Consider the following 11,667-nt stretch of genomic DNA (forward strand, 5'->3'; position numbering starts at 1 on the left):
GAGATTTGTGATGGGGGCTGAGAGAGTGGATTATTTTGGGCAGATTAGAGAGTCATCTGCTGCGGGTTCAACCGGCGTAGAGAGCAATCATGTGAATGTGTGGCTAGGCAACGGGCATCAGGATTACCAATTCCTAATCTTAGAGAGTGAGCCATTATCCACCGTGTTAGTCCCATGGCCCCCAGAACCACTCATGGCATCTTTTTTTTGGTAAACGGGTGACGGCTGTACGGTCCGATACTCGCAGGTCCATTAAGTGCATGAAGATGTATTGACTTTGATTAAAATGCCTGGCAAAGTTGCACTTGCAATACGCAGATGGGACTAAACAGAGTGAAGTCAGAGGGTGCGAAAAGAAGAGATACAATTTTCCCTTAGATGGGAAGAAAAGAATCGCATGTGTTCTATTATTTAGCTGAGAATTAGTTAGTAATGCTTTTTTTGCAGTGATTTGGGAATGGAGATAGAAATATGACAGACTGTGCTCATTGTACTAGCGGACTTGTTCTACCAAATCTGTTTTATGGCTTTACATTTACAAAGGAGGTACCAGCAGTTTAATGCATTACTGCATGTCAGTTTCAATTAATCTCATCAATATTGTTATGGATGAATCGCTTGTATTCTTCATTTGCTTTGGATAAAAGCATCTTTTGATATTTCAATTAGCCCATGAGCTTGACATTAATCAATGTTAATGTAATTTTTTTGAGAAAAGCCTCCAAATAAAGATAATTTTAACAGACTATGTCAAATTATTGTGAAGAAAGCACTGTATAAACATAAAAAGTGACTTTAGAAGTCGATAGAGTTTGTTTTATTTCAGTATCATAGAACATAAGCCTGTCACCCGCCTACAGTCCACAGCAATCGAGTTTCAGTCGAGTTTGTTAAACTGTTTATCTCTTGGGGGCGTCCATACAGAATGGATACAGAATCTTGTTTCTTAATTGTTGGTCTATGTATACATACATATGTCTCTGGTTTTGTGTCACATTCTGCTGTTTTCTTCAACGTTCTCGTGCCACGAGCGTCATGTTTGTAAGCCATTTTGTCAAGTTAACAGCAGTTCAACTCTAAACTTTAAAACCATTCAGTTGAGTTCCATGTGTTCCTGAGCCGTTTTGTTTCTCTTACCGGTATTCTTTGGCTTGCAAAAACATAAAGGTAGTAATTGAAGTTTTGATAGGAAATTATTGGAAAATCTCTTATGACTTGCACAAAATATTGTGGCCACGAAGAATGTGTTCCCATTTTTTAGTTAAATCGTGCCCATGTTGTACTAATTTGTTCCCTTGTTTCAATCCCACAATTTAACAAACATTAGGACATAAATAAGTACAACGTGGCCCTGATTTAACTAAAACAAGGAGATTAATTAATGAATTAGTGGGAACACACCAATTATTAATTCATGTCCAACATTATCATGTTTTTATTTTCCCCACGTCATGTGCCGGGCTCCATATTGGGGTGAGGGGCCATAATTACATTTTTTTTTTATCACTATTATATTTGTAATTTCTATTTCTATCTCTATCTATCTATCTATCTATCTATCTATCTATCTATCTATCTATCTATCTATCTATCTATCTATCTATCTATCTATCTATCTATCTATCTATCTATCTATCTATAGTGTTAAATTGACAGCCGTACTTATTACTAATCTCAATATAACTGTTATTGTGTAAACACACAGAAATAAATTGCCCAACCCATGACACACACCCAATTGAAACACACAAATGACATTAAAGCTGTCTAAAAATCCTCTACTTTATTCAATAAGATGTTTTGTAAAACATTCAATAAAAAAATGTAATCACTTATTGCTTGTTATTAAACTAGTACTTGATCGTATGCATATTTTCTCAAAGCATTCTCACATGTAACGCACATCTAGATAATTAGACAGGTTTCTACTGTTTGAATATATAAAAACATGAACAAACCAAAATTCATAAATTAACCCCACATCCTTGCCATAAGTGCAGATTGATCTATTAATCTAAGAAAAGAAGAAAAAAAGCCTTGGCCAGTGCACAACCTCTCTGTTTGCATATCCATTCAATGCTTAAGGGTGCTGATGGTTTACAAGTCCCTCAACAACACACATACATTCTTTTTAAGGAAATTGTGTACAAGGCAGTATTCGATGGTAACCTGGCAAGATGCGTTTTTTTGTTGTTGTTTTTTTTATCCTTTAGCTTTTCAAGGAAGGAAGGGTGCAGTTGAACAACAGCAGGTCCATTGTAGCTTCTAAAGCAGTCGGCGCCGACAGCTTTGGTGGTGAACCAAACATAAATAAATAAATTAATGATCATAAATAAGTAAATAAATTAAAACGATCTGTACATGTTTAAAAATGGTCTGTAAGTGAGAGTGCTGAGTTGTGGTGTAAATAGTGCACGAGCCTGCAGGAGAAATGAACATGCTGCGTAACAGAGGGAAACAAATATTTGCTGCCTTTGCCTTTTTGAGGCATTTCTTCTCACCTCTGTCATGCAGAATGTTGTCTTACAGGCCTTTTCTGGCATTTCCATGTCGACACTACATGCCTGAACTCAAGATCAAGCGCGCAAGCAGCGGCGACGACAACACTGAAGTCAAAGAGAAATTCCACTAACTGCATATAAAGATATATATCGATGGTTATAAATATAATAGTAATGCATGTCAAAGTGTCAAATTCTGACTATATAGAGCTAGTGTTTTGTGTATGAGTGTGTGTTTTTTGTGCAGTGGATGCTAAACTGCTGTACATTCATGATGAGGGAATGAAACAGAGAGCAAGCGCCGTATGATCCTGTCAGGCTTGTGGAGGCTCAGACGGAGGGCTGGGGCGACCGCTGCTGCTGCTACTACTCCTTTATAGAAGCACACACTTGCCCTTCTCCACCCATGGGTTGTTCTTCATCAGCTCAGGATTTAGGAAAGGGTCCTCGGGCACACACTCCTCGATCCATTTCACCAGGCTAAGGAGAGGAAGGAGAAGGTCCCTCATCGTTATGGGACACATTGCAAATTGTGCAACGTATTTAAAGTAAAAAACCTCACATTTGATGCAAAAAATGGCTATTTAGGGGTAAATTGAGCAGAGGCTTGTTCTGGATGTCTGTGACTTTGAACACGAATGCTGAGTGATTTATGAAATTAGGGTCATGTGAGACAGCACCCATGTTGAGCAAATGATAAATGAGGGTGATAATCACGTAACTTCTTGGCTTGCAGAACCACCATCCATCACAGGCGATTAATAGAAATGATGTGTCCAAGATGAGAGTGATGATCTTAGATTCATCTGAGACTCAAGTAGATTTTTTATGTCATCATGACCCAACTTTATGATGGATTTGCAATTGCTTGTTCAGCTAAACTGCACAATAAGACTAAAGGAACCACTACGCTGGCATAAACTGGGCTGATCATTGCTGGCTGGTAAAAATTTAATTTGTAACAGAGAAATTACCATTGTGAATACTTCAGGAAGAGAGCCCTGGGATGCAGGGAAATGAGATGTCACTATAATGTGACAGTGGCAGGTGTGACTAAGAGGCCATGCATGCTCTCAAATTGGAGAGTAAAGCACCAGAGATCTGACAGCATTAACTTTGTCCTGAACAATCACCAAGAGGACCTGACCTCTGGGCAGCCTAATTTGTGACATGAGGTGAACCTGCAAAATCAAAAATAACTGCAGTTATGAGTTCATGGTGACATTAGGGTTATTCAATCAGGAAACTGTTTAGAGAAAACCAATGACAAAACTGATTATTCTCCACTAAAAAAAGGAACTATGAACTATGGTAAGTGGATAAGTTAGGCAAAAAATAAAATAGAAATAACTGTACATTATTCAACTTATTAGATGGCTACTAATAAGTAATATTGATTTGAGTTGAAGTTATTTTATCAATATTTTAATTGTTTCTTACTTGTATAAGTAAACAATGGCCATTGCTGAGGTTTAAACCTCACTATATCCACTTTTTTAACTAATTTTTAACGTATAAGCGGGTGCAGCCATTTGTAACTTGAATGTGCTACCAGTGTCACCTGGTTCCATTTATTTTAGAAGTGTCAAATTATCATATTAGAATGATTTCTGAAGAATCATGTGACACTGAAGACTGTCATAATTACTGTTGAAATTCCCTTTTGCCATCATAAGAATAAATTACATCTTAAATGTGTTTTTTTTCTTCTGTATGTTTGATCAAATAAATACAGCCTTGGTGAGCATAAGAGACTGGTTACAGAAACATTTAAAAAAATCTAACCGACAACAGACTTTCGAACAAAAGTGTATACTGAAATATTACTGAAACGGAAGCTCTTAAAAAGGCCATTTTTACCACAGCAAAGTTGCGAAATTGCTCCAATTAGCTAATCTATCTTGCATTGTATGCAAAGAGAGAGTGATATGAGAGACATGAGAGAAGGACGAGTATATTGTTAAACCAACAGTCTAATGTACGGTTGAGAGTTCATTATAACAAAATACTGGAAAGCTCAATGCCACAATTGACCAATGAGAATTAAGTATTTGTATAATAACTGACAGAATACATGGATGATGTTCTGATGACTTGCTGTTAGATTTTCTGTGCTTGATTATGTGATGTACAGCACAAAAAATAGAAGGAGGGTAGAACGAGTCATTATCTTTTCTGTTGTGATATGGGGTGACACCATAAAAATATATGGGTTGGAACCTGGAAAAGAGACTATAACAGTATGAAGAACAAAAGAGAGCACACTCACTCGGTCACTGTCTTTGAGGATTTCTCCCTTTTGAAGGCCAGCTGGTACTTGAGGCTTTCTACCTCCTTCTTCATCTGGGGCAAGTCCATCTCATCCATGGCTGTGGCTTGATGTGAAAGTGATCAAACTAAATCTAAACAACAAAATTGAAACAAGAAAGAATATTATTTTACAAAACCAATTGTCCTACTGAAACTGCATTAGTGTAACTTTAACAATACTTTCTTTCAACAGCCACTCTAGGGCGGCTCCAAATAAAAATGTAAAATAGATGTAAGTTGTTGTTGATGTATCTTTAACAGCTGATTTTGCATCAGTCAATGTGGATTGCAATTAAAAATCTTGCCAAACCAGCCCCTCGCACAATTTGATGTGTATGCAATAACTAACGATTTGTGGATGTGATCTGTACGTCCATGCTGAACAGATTGCTTATGTGAAGTGATATGAAAATAATGCAAAATAATGCAATGACTGCTAACGATGCAAAGCTAATTTTTGTAATGTTTATTAAGTTATGCTGACTGCCACAATAATGTGGGCTTTTTCAGCAAATAATGGCATATTTTATTTATTATTTAGAATTTAATTAATTAATTCAACTAAAATTTTAATTTGTGTTTTTGTTTTACAATTGAAAAAGCAAAAAAAGTGCTGTTGTTGTCTTAAGGGACTGTTTCTACCTTATCTGTGTAATATAATGTTATAAGGCTGATTCAGTCAAGCTACATTATATTTTTTTACTTGAAAAATAGATAGTTATTCAGTGAAAATAGATGTCACCACACGAATCACATTTTAGATTACCCGACAAAGCATTTCTACATAACCACAATTATAACCACATATATTCTGTTATATTCTTGTTCTTGGATGTACTGCATGCATGTGTTTAGCTTTGGGATTAATAAAGAATTGAGCAATGAGATGCTTGTCTAATGCTTGCTCCTCTCTGAGCAGGGGTTGGGGGATCAGAGTTCATGTCTTGAGGGTTTCAGTGTTGAGAGGAGTCCAGCGTTAGGGCATGTGTGAGTCAGAGAGCAGAAACAGTTCAGCATGCAGGTGTTCTGTTGCCTATATACATCCGTCCCATAAAGGCTTTTAAGCGCTTCCCATCAACACCAGCCAGACACTGGAGCCTCTCACGCTAAAAGCTCTGATTTCACTACTGAGACTAAACACTCAGAGCAGCTTGGAAACTGTACTGTTCTTCAAATCAAACGTGATGTTCAGAAATGGTTGGGGAACAAATGTTTTGCCAACTGTATGATTAACTGTAATACTCTAAAAATGTCCACTTTTCTCAAACCATCCATAAATACTTAATTCATATGGAGATATTCATGAAATTCATGACATTGTGTCCCAATATAATGGAAGCTGAAATCAGTTGTTGCCAGAAGGTAAATACAATGATTTCAGTGCTTCACTGAGACCCTAAACAAATATAGAATCAATGCTGTCCCAGAATATACAGCAGTTTGCCGCAAGGCATAAACCTTTCCCCCCCTCACCCATTAGTCATGAACCAAATATTATTGATGAACGCAGGGCTTGACATTAACTTTTTGCTCACAAGCCACTGTGGCTAGTGGTTTTCCATAGTTATTAGCCACTCAGCATTTTCACTGGCCACAATTTTGACATTGATGGGGGAAAAAAATGCCATATAGATATTTTTTATATTATCTTAAAATTTTGCAGCCGGTATATTAGGCTGATGTCACTTTAAGACCTGATGCACGGATCCATTATACTGTTACACATGCATTTTCTTTACTTTCACTTAAAACATAACTGTGTGTGAATACTCATCAAGACCAGCATTTGGCATTATTTTGTGTGTATTTGACTGTTTAAGCGCAATAAGCAGCGAAAAATAACTCAATTTAGTACTGAGAGGCGGCTTTATGTGCTCGCACTTTGGGTGTGAGCACAAAATCTGCTGGCATGAGCAAAATTATGCTCAATCCCACACCGAAATTCAAGCCCTGTAACCCACCAACAATATTCATCCGGATCAAATGAAACGAGTGAGTGAGGGGAGGCGGGTTTGTGTGTCAACTTACTGTCGGAGAGCTGAGAAAGCTCAGCTGGTGTCGTGTATCTATTCTGCGGGAAACGAGTATTGGAAGCGTTTCAGATATTTCAGTATCGGTATCGAAAAAATCAATATTTCTGACATCACTACATTGCACTTAGTTTATTTCAGATGCATTTTAAAAGACAACATTTAAAAAATGTATATTATATATAAAATTCAACCTGCCAAAGTGGCTAGTAGGAGTGACTGTGTTACACGCCACTGCTGAAATGCAGCCGCATTTTGCGGGCGGGTGATACCATTTTATATTTGTTAGTTTGTTTATATTATGTGTAGCCTACTCATCATTAGGCTACAGTAGGACAAGTGACATTAGATGGAGGACGAGGATGAACTTCCCAAGCCAAGTTCTTCATGTAGGTCGTTCAATGATGTAGGTCATCGCCATGTATCGCATTCAAATAGGGGGGGATTACATTTTAGTTTGGTTAAAAAAATGTATTAAAAATGTAACAATTACTAAACAGAAGCAGAAAGAACTGGTGCAGAAAGAACTAAAGAAGATGAATCAAACTTATCAATGAATGTGATAGATTAATATATCATCTGATGAAGACCAGCATGACTTGCTGTAGGCTATCTCAGTTACCTCCAATGGGTGTATTAAGGTTTCACAGAGCAGATAAAACTAAGAGGCTACTGCAGGCTGAGGCTGAATTGTAGGCTTCTTCCTGTAAATATAGGCTACGTTTAAATAACCCAATGATTTTATTAATCAAAAAAGCGGGATGGCTGATGTAAAAGGAGGACGCTGAAAATCGAAGTTTTATATAACACCGGCAAATCGCTGGGAGCCACAGCGGTGATGTGGGGAGTGGAAAAACAATATGGAAAATGCACACACACAAAATAGGATGTCCATCACAAATATTTAACGGCAACATAATAAGTTGTGTCAACTGCCATGAAGAGTCAATCGCGGAAAAGGATTAGATCGATATGAATTCACAATTGTGTCGCTTACCTCGGTGATGTATCTTTGGGTAATACCCGAAGCCCGTCTTTGGCGCAGACTGTTCTTATCTATGGGAAATGTCCTTAGATTGATCAAAAAACACACATACGCCAGTGTCTAATTGGCGAAAACAAACGATGGACGATTGTGTGTCCGCTGTAGACAGCCAACAGACTGGAGAGAGAGACTAAAGATAGGCTGGTAAGCTCCGGCAGCAGCGGCAGAGGGAGACAGCTGAAATAAACGATGCTGAAGAAGTTGAGCTGATGGCAGTGGTTACAGCCTAGTAAAGTGTAAGGACGCTGTTCAGTCGCTGCTGCTGGGCCAATGTAGAGGAGGTGCTGGGGCAAATCTGTCTGGGAGGGGGTGATCGGGGGCGGTTATATGCTGTTGAAGGCTAATGCCTCTTCTAATGTTGAAGACAAGAGGACGCCCGATGTCCCTTGCCTATTCGCTAGAATTGTCAGTGTAAGTTAAGTGTTTAGATATTCCATACGGATTTGCGACTAGCCTACTCTTCTGGTTAGCCTACGTTTGATCCAGTATCTATGCCCTAATATGGACAAATTGAGCTTCAACATGTTAGGCTACTATGCTTCTCGAAGATTAAGCTTTTCTGTCAAATAAAACATTTATATTATGTAGCTGTGCGATTATGCTATATCCTGATGCTATATCCAAGAGTGTTTTTCTGAATACCAGGGCTGTCAGCACGAATCTCTTGCTTTAATGAAGAAAAATCGTTTTTATATATTTTCTCTGCGCCAACTAAAATAGTTCCAACCAAAACATCAAGCTTTGCCGTGTTGCCATGCAACACGCAGACTGAAAGCCGGTGCGGAACGGCGTGTATTGTGACACGGAGCCACCGAGCTTTTCCCTTCCGTTCCTAACTCAAAGATTTCTTGTAATCCACTCCAGCTCATTAGTGAAAGAAACCGCCTTCGTTCCGAATTGTAGCCTAATGGAGGAGCAGAAATACTGATGCTGCGACCCTCAAAAAAATGTATTTGGCCGCAGGCAAAATAAGTGGAGTGATGCAAACAGTGGAATTTTATACTACATATAAGTGCTTTTGGAACGTCGCTTGTCAATCTGTTTAAAGCTAAACTATGCAACAAAAAAAAAAAAAAACTTTTTTTTTAAAAGAGCTGTCGGACGAATTTCATTCATCATTGCCCTTGCCGTGCATGTCACGTCATATTCTTACAGCAGGCCCGGGTCCACAAGGGGGCGCCCACCCAATCAGGAGCTTTGCCTACCCTGGCCCCACAGCATATCAATCGATTGCAAAATCGGTGCATGTTCAATTCATCTCCAGATTTTGAGGGTGATCATGGTTTTCGGACAGTTATTTAGAAACGAGAAAGCGGTATTAGAACGTGACCGCTGTCTTCATAAACATGCAAGCGATTTTAACTGTTCATGCACAAGAAGACGCAAAAGAAACTCAATTCGGTACACACAGCTGTGTTCTCTTTTGTATCTTATCACGCTTAAACGTGAAAATACACACAAAATTACGTCTTAACGAAGTTAAAATAAAAAGTCTTAATGAGCGTAAACAGTTCTGAGAATGTCTAATGTGTGTCAGATCCGTGCTTTTGGTCTTAAAGTAACAGTAGCTTAACCTGCTGCTGTCTTGTCATCAATTAAAGAATAAAAGCAAATAAACCTCTGCTCAAATCTTCTCTTGACTGAATAACTTCTTTAGCTTTAATAAGTATTAATATAGGCTACTTTATTTAGGCTAGTATTTTGTTCCTGAATACTGGTAGACCTAACTGAAATATGATTATTTCATTTGTATCTTTATTCTATTGTATTTATGTGTGCTATTGCTTGTAATTTGTTCATAAGTTCTTATTTTATTACTGACTGTTTACTGTCTTTATTTAGCATTATTTATTAAAATACAAATTTATTTATTTTAGTGGTGGGGCCAATGAAAATCTCCTTAGCTCAACGCCCTGTGTGTTTATACAGAGTCCCTTTAAAGACCTCTTGCTTTTGTTATAAAATGTCACTTTACCCAAAGCTGGAGCCGGACCTGGTACACCGAAAAAAGTATAGTGGGTACCTTGAAGCTGAAATTTTGTTGTCACAACGAACGAGAAAAACTGACCATGGATCATTAAAAGCGACAAACCTCTGGGAAATTACCAGTTGAAAAAAAAAAACCCAACAAAAACACCAAAAAAGTAATTTAGTTGCTCTGATAAGATGTCCTGCTTCCATTTGTACACCGGTGCCTTGAACTACATTCATCCACACAGAGCAGCAGAGTCAAAGCATATCCAAAACAATGTTTTTCCACAAGACACATACTGTACAGTATGCTTTTTTATTTTTTAAGTGCTAGACGGTCAAACAAGTGTATGGTCTATTTTTCGTATAATACCGTTCATTCATAAAGAACAGAAACAGAACAAATTCAAGGCTTGTATTAATTATGTTACGAATGCTATTGCACACTATTTGACATAAACCTGAAAGCACTGACAATAGAATTCCATCAAAGGTGTCACGGCTGTAAACTGCTCACATAGGGAGATTTAAATGTTTGCCTGTTGGCTGATACAAGGGCATCTGTCATCTGCTCATCTCAGAGCAGCACTCATGTCAGTCTCCTGTGGTATCAGAGCAACATCACGAGGTGTAAGATGAGGAGATGCCCGTGGGACAGCAGGAGCAGAAGATCAGATGAGCCTCCTTTTGTGGGACCACCGTCACCATGCAATGAATGACAGACACAACTAAACAATAATAATTAAATAAAAGACCAAAGATGGAGAGGAAGTTGCTGTAACTAAACAAAGCGAACCACAAGATGTGAGATAAAAGTAATTCAAAGTATGTGCAAAATAATAGGCTTGATAAAGTTAATGGTAAACCAGATTCTAGATATGGCTATACACACATTTGTATGGATTAAAAATAGTCTGACAGTTGATTGCAAACCTCCATCATAAAATCTGTATCAGACCACAGTACTAGATTACCAAACTCATTATCATTCATGTCATAACCAAACTGAAGTGATGTGTAATAATCTAGTATGTATACCCCAAAGAGACTGCTTTCAAAGTGTATTCAATACATTTGATCAGTATCATAACCTTGCTGTTTAGCACCATGCATGCATTAACCAGTGTGAATTTGCATTTTACATTTAGCGTGTATTCTTTAGATGTTTGTTTTTCACAAGCAGAAACTGACTAATAGCCACTGGCCAGTTCTCCCTTCAGCCATCTAACTTTAGCACATCCTATTTGTATTGCATCCATCATTTACTGCACAGGCACATGGGAAGAATGGAGCTCTGCTCTGAATATGGTTAATGGGTCCTGAATGAAGAACTCCCTGCACTGCCGATGGGGTCAAGCTTTTGATGGGTCCGCTGGCTATTCTTTGGCTTAACAGTGCAAAGAGTATCTTAAGTGCCAGTTAGGACAACAGTTCATAGAGGCTTCATCAAAGAGAATTTACACAGATATAGCCTGGGACCACATTCTGGAGATAAAGACATAGGTATCCCATGTGTCCTAAATTGATGGGTGTCCATGAGAAACTCTGCCATTAGTGCTTTAACACAAAGAGCAAATGCAGGCTACTCTAATGGAGGTTGAAAGAATCAAGACCGTAGCAGCCTAAAACATTCTATATTTACCACATTTCTGCATTTATTTGGGCCTTAAGTTGTTTACCTGTGACTCTGAGAACAGCATAACTAAGCATCTCCAGCCAGGTGAATGCAGGTCAAATCATACACCCTCACAAGTGCACAACGCATATAACGCAACGTATATTGTGAATTTATATATTTAAATCGATACAA

General features: G+C 38.1%; 1 protein-coding gene across 2 annotated transcripts; it reads right to left on the minus strand.

The window, feature by feature from the left end:
- Positions 1-1,764: 1,764 nt before the first annotated feature.
- Positions 1,765-8,185, minus strand: gng13b (guanine nucleotide binding protein (G protein), gamma 13b). Of its 2 annotated transcripts, none has more exons than XM_077213027.1 (3): positions 7,839-8,185; positions 4,771-4,876; positions 1,765-2,981 (listed from the first exon to the last, which is right to left on the minus strand). In XM_077213027.1, exons 2-3 carry the CDS (start codon positions 4,866-4,868, stop codon positions 2,876-2,878), a joined length of 204 nt encoding a protein of 67 aa, XP_077069142.1. In that variant the 5' UTR covers positions 4,869-4,876; positions 7,839-8,185; the 3' UTR covers positions 1,765-2,875. The 2 variants fall into 2 exon arrangements, with proteins under 2 accessions (XP_077069142.1, XP_077069140.1); XM_077213025.1 differs by having other exon boundaries at positions 4,771-4,903; positions 7,839-8,183.
- Positions 8,186-11,667: the final 3,482 nt, after the last annotated feature.

Source organism: Siphateles boraxobius, unplaced genomic scaffold (genome assembly GCF_051911475.1).
Source record: "Siphateles boraxobius isolate OS27281-9 unplaced genomic scaffold, OSU_SipBor_1 66, whole genome shotgun sequence".
Taxonomy (NCBI): domain Eukaryota; kingdom Metazoa; phylum Chordata; class Actinopteri; order Cypriniformes; family Leuciscidae; genus Siphateles; species Siphateles boraxobius.

Bases quoted from the DNA above. Each gene is read 5' to 3' on its own strand.
- gng13b (XM_077213027.1), bottom strand. From the start codon at position 4,868: ATGGATGAGATGGACTTGCCCCAGATGAAGAAGGAGGTAGAAAGCCTC. The intron at 2,982-4,770 runs GTGAGTGTGCTC...TCCTCTCCTTAG, and splicing joins TCCTCAAAGACAGTGACCGA to CCTGGTGAAATGGATCGAGG.